General features: G+C 38.7%; 1 protein-coding gene across 1 annotated transcript in view; it reads left to right on the top strand.

The window, feature by feature from the left end:
* The window catches only part of LOC135116072 (hepatocyte growth factor-regulated tyrosine kinase substrate-like), a 29,232-nt gene continuing 14,641 nt past the window's right edge, over positions 1 to 14,591 (top strand). Inside the window, exons 1-10 of the mRNA XM_064033283.1 lie at positions 1 to 16; positions 345 to 443; positions 1,602 to 1,734; positions 3,369 to 3,455; positions 4,792 to 5,056; positions 5,876 to 6,025; positions 6,622 to 6,746; positions 8,030 to 8,099; positions 8,593 to 8,691; positions 14,064 to 14,179. Coding sequence (XP_063889353.1) covers positions 1 to 16; positions 345 to 443; positions 1,602 to 1,734; positions 3,369 to 3,455; positions 4,792 to 5,056; positions 5,876 to 6,025; positions 6,622 to 6,746; positions 8,030 to 8,099; positions 8,593 to 8,691; positions 14,064 to 14,179 — 1,160 coding nt within the window. The remainder of the gene's footprint in view (positions 17 to 344; positions 444 to 1,601; positions 1,735 to 3,368; positions 3,456 to 4,791; positions 5,057 to 5,875; positions 6,026 to 6,621; positions 6,747 to 8,029; positions 8,100 to 8,592; positions 8,692 to 14,063; positions 14,180 to 14,591) is intronic.

Genomic DNA, 14,591 nt, shown 5'->3' with positions numbered 1-14,591 from the left:
ATGGTATCGGTCACAAGTGTGTGTGTGTGTGTGTGTGTGTGTGTGTGTATCTACAATAGAGAAAGTAACAACTAGCTATTTTTTTTTCTTTCTAATCCTAGCACCGACTAACTCATTTCGTCTTCTTCGTCTCCTTCTTTCTTTTTATTTTCAAAATCACATGTTCCCACAGCCTCCAGACCCACCTTGTTCTGCATCATGCGAGAATTCAGACAGCAGATAAAAGAGTGAGGTGACTACTGATAGTCATCACCACGCGGCTCAGCTATGATGCGCATAACCACTTGAGCAGTATTCCTATCACCCTTGTTATCACTCCTCTATCCTTACCACATGTCCCTCAGTGCACACGCCTCAGTTCCCGAGCATCACGCCTCGTTTGATAACACATTATCAAAGGAACACCTGGATCTTTCACAAGGGTGCATCAATCACTGAGAAACGTGGGACATGAACTGCATAGGGTTCGTTTTTGCAATTCAAGCCCGTATTCAGAAATACTTTGCTCTCTCATCACGATTAGTACTTACAAAGGCCACAGAGATAATTAGCCGGGTTCTCAAGATAATTTGGCTTACTGATAATGTAGAAATCGTGTTAATATGTCAATAAAACCATAAAAAAAAAGAAGAAAATAAAAAACCTGATTATCTTCAACTTGAGCCTTTTAAGAGTATGCAGTGGGGGTGAAGTATTTCAGAATACAACCACTCCACTGACACTATACACTAGTACGTAAGCATCTTCTGATTAGTACGTTCCTTAAGTGGACATCACAAGACCCAATATGTGCGAGCTGCATCTCTTGTAATTACAGATCATAGTTAATGACTTAGTACCATTCACAAACAGCCTCGCCAATTATCCATTGCTGCCAAAGGGTATTGTAGTCGCCGAAGTACCCAGAGAGTTTATCCGTGAAAGGCGGTATTGCACTTACTATCTAAATAATAAAACAAAATAATGGACAAATAAAATATAATAAAACAAGTAATAAATAAATGAACAAATAAATAAATAAACAAGTCCCCTAAAGACCATAATAGTCACCAAACTACTTTATGACCATTCCAATAGAGGGTGGGAGAACACTGTGGAAGCAACTTCTAATAGGAAACTATTTTTTTTTTCGGTACAGTAAGATATCTCATAAGAAATTACGTAACAATAAACTATAATAGTCTAACTTGTAAAAGAAAAACATACACATGAAGGTTGTCATAGAAAACGAAGGATATAAATGATAATTACAATAATTTTATAAACCGGTGCCTAGGCATTACTAGTGATCCAAATTGTGTCCAGTGAAATATAAAAATGAAAAGTTGAATGATTAAAGATGAAAAGATAAAATTAATAGGTACATCAATAAAGTGTAAACGTTAGTGACTAAAAATCTCGTGACAGGAGGAGACAATGATGGACTGTCTACTCTCGTCAGGAGAATAATATGCAAAATAAGTTTGTAGAATAACATCAATATTCAGATGACTTCAAAACAAGATACAAATTAACGATGTTTATTTGTTGCTGCTTTAAATATATTACATTATGAAATATTTAACTGAGTAAGAGAAAGAGATGGACCGTCCCTGGAGAAGGAACGACCATAGCGAAGCGAGCAGCAGCTGTGTTGACAAATACCAATACTCGCCCAGCCCACTTTGTCCCACTTCCTTCCCTCTTCTCCATCACCAACAGGGAACATGTCGTCGGATATCAACCTGCTCCTAGGTGAGTGTGTCTTCTGTGGTGGTTTTGGAAGGAAAATAATGATCCAGGTATAGATATGACTTAGATGGCTTCCTTGCAGCTGATCCTTGTGGGTTACTGATGCATTTGTTACCATGCTATGTACAGCGGTGGCCTCAGCCCTGTGTGACAGGCTGTGCAGACTTATTTGTTTCATTTGTAATTTCAAGAATAGGTTGTAGTGGCCCCTATGGTCTTTGTTTCTCCTTTTTTTTTTTTTTTTTCCTCGTGGTTAGGCCGTGACCAGTAGTTAATGAGGGAACACTCATATCTGCTTCTATGGTGCATCATGGCTCAGTGCACCATGTAGCAATCACGGTGAAGGCTTCTTGAATTATAGAGATTGATGAGAAGTAACCAACATGAAATAGAATGCTTTAATAAGTTTGTGCAATATTAGTTTTGATATATTTGTTTTAGTGGTTCACTAAGCTGTTTGCTTGTGCTGCTCTCACTTAGCCACCACAAGACCATTGTAACTTTATGTCTTACAATGGCATTGATATCAAATCTCTCTGGTATTTTGTAGCAGTGAAGGGAAACAGGTTGTAAGGTTAGCCTTACTTTAAAGTCAACATGCATCAAGGTGCCCCTTTAGTATTACATTTCATGGCATGTATAATTATTGTTATTGTAAATATCTGTAAACAGAGCTTATTTACTTGGTCTTCTGCAAGAAGAAGGCAGGAAGTTTTCTGCCTTCATTTTGTGTCCACAGGTGGATCTTTTTTTAACAAATGTACTCAAAGAGGAAATTGTATGCTGTGCCCTGTGAAGAAAGACATATTCTCAGAGATGGAAATATGCTATGGTCAATGCTCTTAACATCATGGTTTAGAAGTTACAGGAACATTTAGATATGAATGTGCTAAGAATTGATGATGGGGAGGGAGGGAGGACAGTAGTGGTGGGTGTTGCCATCTTGAGGATGTTACTTGATTACACATCAAGATTTTCTTAAAGATAAAATAAAATTCAAGAACACAGTGTATCATTGGACCAAATAATAGCTTAAAACAAAATTAACTACATATGGCATCAGAGATCAGCTAGACATTGCAGGCCAGCCCCATTTGCAGCCAGTTGTCATAGAATATTTTTGACTTAGGATGACTTCATCTTTCATTTCTGTGAATATGTGACTTTCCTCCTGTATAAATATTTTCATGGATTCTGATACATTCTTGAACAAATGGTTACACATATTGTTGATATTTACTGGTGCCAAAAATAATTTGGTATTGGTATGTCATAAAAATTACAGAGCAGGCATCATTAGTAAACACAATGACATAAACCGGTGTGGTCTGTGGACAGCAATGTAATTTGCAATTTTTCTCCATTGCTCTTTTTTTCCAAGAGCACACCATTATTTGGTTTGCATAACCATTACAACACGGTGGAGATTGCAGTTATAACACAAGCTTGTTCTCAGTTCTTATACATTATTGTGAATGTTATTGGTAATGGTTTTTGTGCTTCATGGGCTGCTGTTTAGCACAGGTCACCTCTGGCCCTCTCAGCCATACACCATCAGCTATTCTGCATACTGTGCCTGACTTCTCATTTAGTAATATGGCTACATTAGATACAACTGCTCCTAATTTTTCCCTCAGAGAAGGCCACACAGCCCACTGCTGTTTGGACATTGACTGGGACACCACCTTGCACATTGTGGACCTCATACGTCAGGGAGATGTCAAGTGAGTCGTGATGTTCAGTGTGTCTTTGTCTTATTTATTTTATATACATCAGTAGATTAAAGGAATAAAATACAGTGGTATCTTGACTTATGAGTTTATTTGTTCCATTACAGAGCTCATAACTCAATTTGCTCATGTGTCAAATAAATTTTCCCCATTGAAATTAATTGAAATGGCATTAATCCTTTCCAACCCCCCCAAAGAAAAGCCCTATTTTTTTGTTATGTTTTTGAATACAGTAAACTGTTGGTGTAATGAACCTCTGTTTACCAAATTTCAGGTATAATGACCCTTTTAAGGCTATCAAACTCGCATTTTATTTTATGAAACTGTTTAAAAATTACAGCATATTTCAGAATTATTGAATACTTGCTTTATTTTACAAACATCCTAGGTCTTAAAATGCAAGAGAGTCGGTTGACACATAGTCGGCCACATGTTTTAGAGATGAATTCTGGCTGTGGGACAGTCAGTGAGTAACCTTGACATTGGCTGATGATGCACTGCTCTCTCTCTCTCTCTCTCTCTCTCTCTCTCTCTCTCTCTCTCTCTCTCTCTCTCTCTCTCTCTCTCTCTCTCTCTCTCTCTCTCTCTCTCTCTCTCTCTCTCTCTCTCTCTCTCTCTCTCTCTCTCTCTCTCTCTCTCTCTCTCTCTCTCTCTCTCTCTCTGTCTCTCTCTGTGTGTGTGTGTGTGTGTGTGTGTGTGTGTGTTAACTTATCTAAGAGAGAAAGAGAGTGTTGTGTCATTGGCCATTGTCAAGTTCACTCATCTCTCTCTCCTCTCCCAATATGTGTTCATTATATTGAGGGTTTACTGTAAGAAAAATGTATTTATAAATAACAAATATTTTATAAAACGTGAAGTGAACGAGTGAGATGAGGAATGCTGGGTGGTGCTTGCTGTGCCAACTAGTGGCAGCATATCTGAAGCTCCCTCATATCTTTGATTTTGACTTGCAACTCAAAGCAAAAAAAAAATTGACCAAGCAGCAGCTCATATCTTAAAAAAAAAACTTGTATGTTAGGGCATTTGTAAGTCAAGGTATCTTTATTATATTCAAGTAATTTGGTTTTCTTGAGAGAATGATGAGTTAAAGGTTGGTGAACTGAATGTGACTATGAGCACAGTCTTGTATATTTGGGAGGAAAAGGGTGGAAGACTTGAGAGGAGTAGGCAGAGGTGAACTTGGTGGACAGTACTAAGTGGAGGCTTTTCTAATGGTCTCTCCCAAGAGTAAGATAGAAAGAAATAATCTTATTTCTGTATTTCCACCTTGTTATAAATAACATTTATAACTTTTCATTCACTATACCTTCCATCTGCTTTCTTCCCTCAGTCCCAAGGCAGCTGTACAGTCTCTGGTGAGTCGTCTCAAGGACAGCAACCCTAATGTGGTGCTGTTGGCGCTGCAGGTGTTTGAATCAGTTGTGAAAAACTGTGGGCAGGCAGTGCATGAGCAGGTGGCATGTCGGGGTGTGATGGAACAGATACACGATGTCCTGCGCAGCAACCCCAATGATGAGGTGCGCAAGAAGATTCTGCTGCTCCTGTCCACTTGGGTGTATGCCTTCCGCAATGAGCCCAAATACAGGGCCGTCCAGGTGAGAGGGAGAGAGAGAGAGAGAGATGTATATCTAGTTCAGTTTTTTTCTATAGAAACAAAGCCAAGCAGATAGAATGCTATATGGATTGAAAATTTTTGAACACACACACACACACACACACACACACACACACACACACACACACACACACACACACACACACACACACACACACACACACACACACACACACACACACACACACACACAATAGGATTACATTGAGAAAGTCAGTTGTGAATTGAAAATATTGTATGCATTATAAGTCAGAAATACCTGATTGAAATCTGATATTTTGATACTCTTATACAGTAATATTGATGATATTATCGTACTGTATTTGTATTGCACTGGCCTGAAAGAGTGATTGAATTTTACATAATGTCAGCACTTGAAAACTTGAAGATTTTTGAGGCTCCTAGACTTTGAAATCATATATATAGGAATCTCAGAGTTTAATATCAGACAGGCAACACCTTTGTGTGTTCATCCAATACATGAGTCTGGGGCAATGAAGACAATGGAGTGCAAGACTTAGGGTGGGGTGTGATGGGACTGGTGTATGGCTTCACTTTTGTCAGGGTAAATAGTTGGGTGAGAATGAGTGACACAAGGAGGAGCACATCAAGCCCTGAGGTAAATAATGCTCATTGTACAGTGCTCACAGATACATTCATATATATTTTGAAAGAGGGAGTAATAATATCACTTAAAACACTTAAAAGAAATTTTCAGTGCCAAGTAAGATCCTTAACACAACCAGAGAGGGATTTACATGTGTCTCTTTGAACTTATTTGTTGTCTCTCCTCCCCAAGGACACTGTCAACATTCTGAAGGCAGAGGGCCATCACCTTCCTACTGTCAGTGAGAGCGATGCTATGTTCACTGCTGACCGCGCCCCTGACTGGGCTGATGGGGAGTGTTGTCACCGCTGTCGCACTCAGTTCACTATGTTGAGACGCAAGGTGAGTGTAACGAGACTATTGTATTAGACTGTGTGACAAGACTATTGTTTCAGACTTAAAGATGGAAATGGTTCAGAATTTCTCTTTATTTACATCAAAAGTTTCATATCTTAGCAATTGTACTTGAAATAATTGCTTCTGTTACGAAAATTGCAAGTGAGGCCACAACCATATAGACAACAAAGTAAAAGTAAGCATATGTTGTATATGATAGATCTGGTATGTCAAGTAAAGTTGGAGTTGAATGATGTATGTCAAGCACAGCACCTTAAGTTGGCTTGGGCAAATGCTAAGAATGGCCAAAAAGTCCTTGTATATGGGCATGGCACCACAGGTACAGTTGAGTGCGAGAGATTTGTTTCCTGTGAAATAGAGGATAGAGGATAGAGTGCTGGAGTTTTTAAGGTAAAAAGATGAGAGGACTAGAACATGCAAGGGTAGAAATATGTGGAGACTCATGTTGTGGCCTTCCTTTGTGAAGCTCTCAGGAACAGTTTTTAGATACAGATAAATAAATAGGTATACTAGGACCTGTAGTTTTACATGCTTTTGTACAGTGGAGAGAGTACTGTAGCCATCCACCGTACATTTTGCAGCACCATTGTCGTGCCTGTGGCCAAGTGTTCTGTGGGGACTGCTCCAGCAAGTCTTCCACCATCCCAAAGTTTGGTATCGAGAGGGAGGTGCGTGTGTGTGAGTCTTGCTACGACGACATCAACAAGTAAGTTGTAGCCTGTTTGACTCTTGCTTTCTTTTTAATATATATTTCTTTTTTTTTCCTTTCTTTCTTTCTTTCTTTCTCTCTTTCTTTCTTTCTTTCTTTCTTTCTTTCTTTTTTGTCTTTTTTGCATCTTTATTTTTTTCACTAGGAAAATCAGTATATAATTACTTTTGCTTGTATATGTTGTTTAGATTATTGAATATGTACATTAGGATCAACTTGCATGATTTTCTGTAGTTACACACTGGAAACTACTACAGCCATCATTGTTAGGGTATGTGTTCAGCTCATAAGTTGTGCAGGAGAGGCAAGAAGGGAGGCTGCTTGTGTTGATCCATTGCCCTCCTGAACACAGTGGCTGCCTGGAGAGTGTGGTGAACATCAGCCGTAGCAGCAGCACTGAATCTATCAACACTAAGTGCACAAAACCTGTAGGCACTTTTCCATTCCCTGTTATAGATATTGGTGTAATTTATTTCTATACAAGTTCTAGTCAGAGCTTCATAAAAGTCTAGGCATAAGTACTTTAAATTAACCAGTTGTTGCGCATCATAAAAAGTATTTTATGTCTAGCTTCCGAGGGCAGCCAGCTTTATATAGTGGATCCTGGAGCTTCAACCAAATACCAACCAAGGATGATTCTGTTCCATTATGAATGTAGGCCGTGTGTATTGTAGGCTGTATTCCTGAAGCATCATATGACTCCAGCAATTTTATGAGTGAAATGTGAAAATTCACATTTAGTATGAAGAGCAAATTGTTATGTGGAAAAGACAGGCAAATGGCTTGTGACTTGTTGTATTCTGAGGGAAATTTAAGTGTGTGTATGTCTTAATGGTCATAGTCTGAGGGAAATTTACGTGTGTGTGTTCCCAAGAGTGTGTTTCTCCACAGGATTCTCTCTCTCTCTCTCTCTCTCTCTCTCTCTCTCTCTCTCTCTCTCTCTCTCTCTCTCTCTCTCTCTCTCTCTCTCTCTCTCTCTCTCTCTCTCTCTCTCTCTCTCTCTCTCTCTCTCTCTCTCTCTCTCTCTCTCTCTCTCTCTCTCTCTCTCTCTCTCTCTCTCTCTCTCTCTCTCTCTCTCTCTCTCTCTCTCTCTCTCTCTCTCTCTCTCTCTCTCTCTCTCTGTGGTGTGGTATTCAAAGTTTAAGCTCAGCATAATGGTATTGCCAAGTAGTTGAGAGTGTAAGGTAATGCTTGCTGTGTGTCAAGAAACATCAAGTTGGCACCCTGTTGTGTATGCTTACTAGAGATGTTGGTTGACCATTTGGCTTGTTCCTCTCCAGCCCCCAAAGACCCCTCCCCTCTGCTGACAAGGTGGAGAGTGAGGAGCCAAACAGCCCCAAGAATTCCAAGGTTAGTCACCACCTTAATTTCTTACCTTAGTTTTACTTTCCTCTGCAAAGTAGTAGGTATAATAAGGGATGTAATGGAGAAATGTGAGTGTAAAAAGCAACTAAAAGACATTATCTTAGTTAGATTATTTAAATATGAATCAGTATGTATCTGTTTTATGATACAGAATTATTAAAGTGACTGCCATGAGCATCATCAAATTCTGCATGATATCTTCCTAGGTCTTAGATCTGGATCCCTTTAGTTGTATTGTCAGCGTAGGGAACAGCTGTTACTCACAAGTAGCCATGTCTAAAGGGTAGAGACTTTTGTACACCTGACAAATTTTCTGCTTTGGCAAAAATTTCAGGGTCAGATGTGAAGAATGGGTGTCATGACAGGCTGTCACTTGTTAGAACTTAATGAAAAATTACTAAGATTTAGTATTAAAACTGAGGAATTAGTAAGAAACTTTCCACTTCCTGAATTTTGATTGTGGCACTTGCTTCTGCAGACACCAGGAAAGAAGAGTGAGGAGGAGCTGCAGGAGGAGGAAGAGCTGCAGCTGGCCATTGCTCTCTCCCGCTCAGAGGCAGAGAACAAAGAGAAGGAAGTGAGTACAATCCCTTGATAATTATATTTATTCATTTCATTCTAGAAGGCATGTTTCCTCATGAAGAGATCAACACAGCACTCACTGTTAACACTCACCATGTAATAAGATATATGCAGGCAAATCTCAGTTTGTGAACATTCAGTTTATGATGAGATAATGCTGCAAAACAATGTGCCAGAGAGGAAATCAAAGAGAGAAAAGAACCAGTTACAAGTCTTGGAATAGGAAAGTGGAGAAGTCAGTAAGGGAAAGTAAAAGAGTAGATGAAAGAAATTGACTGAAAACTCAGTGAGAATAAGTTGTTTTGAAGGAAATTAAAAAGAACATAGAAGGGGAAGAGTGTGAGTGAAGAGAAAGCATGAAGTTCCCATAAGTAACAAGGAGACGAAGGATGTATAGAAAAGGCATTATAATAATTTCATGAATGAGAAGACATCTTTGCACAGTGACAGCATCTCAGTCAGTAAGTTTTAACTAAGCTGCATTGCCAGTGTGGAGAGAGCTTAAGATTGTTACTGAGAAAAGAATGGTAACAGGCCTGCCTTCCCAAAGAAAATTGTGCTAGCCCACCCCAGATCTTTATTGGGTGCATCTTATTAGTACATCCTGTCAGGTACAACCAGGGGGTAGGGGCAGAGTGACCATGAGCAGTGTTTTTAATCATTTGAGATTAATGTATGGGACAGAAACTGAAGGTGAATGCCTGGGAAAAAATTAGGTGGTAGTTTTTGAGAAGTAGAGGTGTGTGACTTTAAGATAGCTTTTAGATTGAGTATGAGAGAGTGCTGGGAAAGGTTCACTTGTTAGGATTATGGAATGGAGAAATGTGTCTTTAAATCTTCAGAGAGGTTTGAGTAATAGTATTCTGCCATCACTGACATGTAGATCAGAGGCTTGGACATGGAATGTGACACAGCAGTCAAGAGTTGGAATGAGTTACCTGAAAGAGGCATATGGAGGATGACTAGGTGAAGAACATGAAAGTAGTGAAAGTCTTTGAGTAATGTGGTGTGAGTAGGTGAAAAGGAGCACACTGAGATGATATGGCTTTATTGAGATGGTGAAGAGTGAAATGTTTATAAAGAAAGTTTATGTGAGTGGATATTGAAGGTCCTAATAGAGGACAAAAGCCACTTGAAAGATTGAAGGTTATGGTGAAGGAGAATGTGTGAAAAAGGGAAGCATTTGGACAGGAGGAGGAGAAAGCTTTTCTTCTGTGGCCACCAATTTGGAGGATACTTAGGATACTTTCAGCATCAGAGGAATAGATAGACAATTTATGATTTTTTAAACTTATAAATAAGATGGATTTATTCAGTTTATGTGGTAGAATGACTATATCTTTTGTGGAACAGAATGTAAGAATAAGATGATAAGACAAACATCATTTATAGGAATAAGAATGATGCTTGTACATGCAAGTGGATAACCCATAGAAATACTGTAGAAAAATTGTGTTAGAGTGTGTAAGAGAAAAGAAAGGTAGGAGGGTGGATAGAGTAGAGTATGCAAGGTGTGTGAGAGAAAAGAAAGGTAGGACTGTGGATAGAGTAGAGTATGCAAGGTGTGTGTGAGAGAAAAGAAAGGTGGGAGGGATAGACAGAGTAGAGAAAGCTGGAATGAAGTGTATGAATAGGGCAAATGGAAACTTCTCTAGAAACCACTTAAGGAGTTGTAGATATTATAAGGTATTGAATAGATCAGTATTTTGCTCACCTTTGCACACCTTTCCTGCATAAATTTCATGTCAGTGTTCACCATGCCTTCCATCCCTGTAGAAGTGATAGTGGCCCTGCTGTAGTCCCAGTGAACAGCCATGGCAGGATCAGTGGGTCTGTCACAGTTTAATTTTTCTTTGTGTTCTTTGTCACTCTCAAGGGAGGATGTTCTTGGTTTCTACCTTACACATACAGGAAAAGGTGTATTTTACAAGAAAATAGAAAATAATGACAGGGCATTACGAACATCATCTGGTTGCACATTCTATAAAAATAATAAATAGATGTAATAATAATAATAATAATAATAATAATAATAATAATAATAATAATAACTAAAATCTGTTAAGTTAATTAAAAGGGGCAGAAAGATTGGAAAAGCCTTCCTCTGTATTCTTACTCCTAGAATAATACAAGATGCAGTGTCCTGTCATGCCTTCTGTAAGGGAATGTCCACATGATGTTTAATATTCAAGTGATTGTATGGGTCTCACTTCTCACTGTGGTTGTAGTTAATCAAATGTAGGAAAATCATGACGCCTGAAATAGTCCAGCAAGATCAGCCACGCTCATCTGATAATTCATGAGAAAATACGATGCTTTCAGTGACCAGCATGATAAGCTATTTTTTTTTTTTTTTTTTTTTTTTTTTTTTTGAGAGAGAGAGAGAGAGAGAGAGAGAGAGAGAGAGAGAGAGAGAGAGAGAGAGAGAGAGAGAGAGAGAGAGAGAGAGAGAGAGAGAGAGAGAGAGAGAGAGAGAGATTGATTTATAGTACTTGAAAGAGCAGACTATAAGGAGTGTATGTTAATTTGTGATGCTTGGGAGCGAGAGTTGAGTCAAATGTGAGCTGCAAGGGGCGTTCAGTTGGTTCCCCAGCAGCCAGTGACAAGGCTGTACAAGATGGTGGAACTTGACAGCGGGACGTATGTAAAATTTTCCTTGTCTTGCAGCTATCCTTTGGGCATCTCTTTTCCCTAAATTATTGTCGTTATTTATTTGATTAAGACGACATTTTCCAACCAGTATAAGAGTTTGTGTTGAAAGCTATCTATTCGATGACTAATAGGAATAGTTTTAGTAGGGTTTAATTTTAGCGATGTTGCATGCTGGATCTTGCAATGTGTATTTTTTCTTCCCAAGATGCTCTTTTCAGTACCATGTTATAAGACGTGAGAAGGAACATGATTGTTGTTTTTATTTGGAATGTGTGCCCTGTAATGCGCGAAATTGAGTGTCCGTTAAATATAACCACGTGACGGGTTTGTTTACACTGACGAACGAAGACGTTACTGATAAAAACTTTTACTTGAGTGATACGTGGTGTGATATGAACATTAATAAGCCCTCTAGAGGCTGACTAAGGTAACGCCTAAGACATGTAGTGGGTGTGTGCCTGGCCAGCACAGCTTTGAACTTAAGTACATGAAATAAGGAATATCTGCCAATTATGACCTCAGAACTGTGCTAATCTGCCTTTGTCCCACAGCTGTCAGAGGTTCTTGAGTACTTCCTTATTGGTGCTTCAGTGAACTAGGGTTGTATTGCTGCTATTGTAAACATGCACTTGACAAATAAGAAGCTTTGAGATATTTAGAACCACGAAACGTTATTCTGAAACAACAGTAATGTGGCCAGTGCTTAAAAATGTGAAGAAAATGGTTTGGAGATTATTAGAAAATATGTTTAAGATGAGCGAGCAGAGTAACAAAATATGTTTATGATAGCAATTGCACAGCAAGAGGACAGGAATGCAATTATTTTATGCTTTTAAAGGAGGTAACTGGTGATATACTTAATACTACTATCTTCTATAGGCTATTTGATGTCTCTAAGTATGTATCGTAATGTAGGAATGCTGGGGTCTTTGCAGTGTATCACATCACTGTTGTAGAAAGTCAGGACCAGGAAATTCACATCACATATTCCCGAGAGGACAATTTTTTTTGTATTTTGCATTTCATTTGTTTGGTAAGCAGTAAATCATCCTAACACTTGCCTGGAATTCATTATAATTGTTAGAAACTTTATGATTTGCCATTTTGAACATTTAGATTCTAAAACATTTTCTTATTTAACACCCATATATTGCATTTCTAACTTTAATTCCTCCCCTTGGAGCATCATGAAAGTGTTGAGAAATTGATCTGAAATTAAAGAAATTGTGCTTGAGAAGCTTTTACTGGAATCAAACTGGTAAATATGTCAATCATGACTAGGTCTGTTTTTATGATCAAGTATATACTATTTTTCTTCTAAAAATATATTTTTTAAAAGGAGATGGTGTTTTTATGCAAACCATAAAAAATGGTGATTCTTTATATTCTGTATCACCAACAAATGTAAATGATAAAAAAAAAATCCCCTTTTGAAAAGGCATTAAAAAAATTATTTACTATAATAAAACTTATTCCCTGTAATAAAGGAAGTAGAAATGCAAACGGATGGTGTGCTGCCACCTTGACACAACACCACTCTGCCATGCTACTCCTGGCACATCATGCCAGCCCCACCTTCACTCCACTGTAATGGCCATGAAATTCTTACAAAACCACAAGTCAACACCTAACTTAATGTAACATAATGTAACTTAAGTTAACCTAACCTAACTTAACCTAAGCTAACCTGACCAAACCTAACTTACCCAACGCCAGCTTAACCTAACCCAACCTAAACTGATCTAACCTCTTCTAATTTTGTAAATGCATATTGGAGGTGGAGGGTGAGTTTTGAATTACTTTTTCAAATGATAAATGGCAGAGCCCACACACCATCCTCACACAAAGGCAGATGCTAGATTGCTTGCATCTTTACAGTTTATACAATCATATTCAAAATTTGTGGTTAATGATGGTTGATTGGCTGTGCTCAAACAAATTAACCAATGAGAATGAAGTATACTGAGTCTGAGTTGTGACATAATATGCATGTACGAACTCATATCCTGTTGTCCAACATGCACATGCCTGTGTGGTTGAACCCATTGTCACGCTTTATGTAATGATACAAAATTAAAATACAGTGCACAACTTTTTCTTGTTTTTACCTTAAGAAACAGTAGAGAGGTGAAAAATTGCTAGAACCAAACCTAGTCATGATCATCATATTAGCCATCAAACCTCTCCTATGACACTCATGGAAATCCAACGCATTGATGATCAGGCCGTGATGATCAGCGTGCCCTGAGTGTTCAGCTTTGACTTTCCTGTTACTGCACAAGATTCATCTTAACTCCACTCTACCTGCCATAGGGAGGCTGTGTTAATTCTGTGCAAGTTTGAAGCATCAAAGAAAAAATGCTTCATATGATAGCTTTTTAAGAAAGATAATAGGATTGGTTGTGATAGTCACTATGCTCAGCTTAGCACAAAGGCACAAGTAAAGAGGCCTGAGACTGAGATCACAAATGCTTTTGCTAGTAAATATTGACTACTACGGGCTATCCCACACTTACCAGATTAGCATCTTTCAATATACACCTTTCAGGAGTTACTGTTGGATGTTAAATAGACAGGCACCAATCATAAAACTGTTGTACACTGTAATATCTTTCACAAGAATCTTTATATACTTCTTAGATATTTGTTTTTGCTAAATTTTTGCACAGTTGTCATTAGCTAATATCAATTTGTTAATGCTCTCCTGTATTTTAGAAACTTCGTGCAACTTCATCTATCTTGGGAAATTGGCGGCAGACATCACCCACTCCAGCCTCTCCTGCCCCACAGTCAACACAGGACAAGGAGGACATGGATCCTGAACTTGCAAGGTTAGTCCATCATATTATATGTGTCCACCTTGTGTATTGTATATTCAGCGTTGTGTGCATTAGGGTGAACATAGACAACTAGTCTCGTCTTTGTGATTTATTGTAGAAATGAATGCAGCTACACAGAATCACACAGGATGTGTGGTGTGTAAACAGGATATGTGAGTGTGTCTCATTGTTGTGCTTCATACTGCTGGTCTTTCTAAAGCACCGGGAATGCCTGTTGATCTGACATTGAACCTGACCTGAGTCTCTCAGGAGAACACCCTAGCTGGTATATGTTAAGCTGCAGCTGTTTGGGATCAGGTTATGTCTTGTGTGACTGTGTGTGTGTGTGTGTGTGTGTGTGTGTGTGTGTGTGTGTGTGTGTGTGTGTGTGTGTGTGTGTGTGTGCGCGTGCGTGTGTGCGTGC

The sequence above is a fragment of the Scylla paramamosain genome, chromosome 30 (genome assembly GCF_035594125.1).
Source record: "Scylla paramamosain isolate STU-SP2022 chromosome 30, ASM3559412v1, whole genome shotgun sequence".
NCBI classification, from domain to species: Eukaryota; Metazoa; Arthropoda; class Malacostraca; order Decapoda; family Portunidae; genus Scylla; species Scylla paramamosain.
This window is presented reverse-complemented; position numbering and strand designations above follow the sequence as displayed.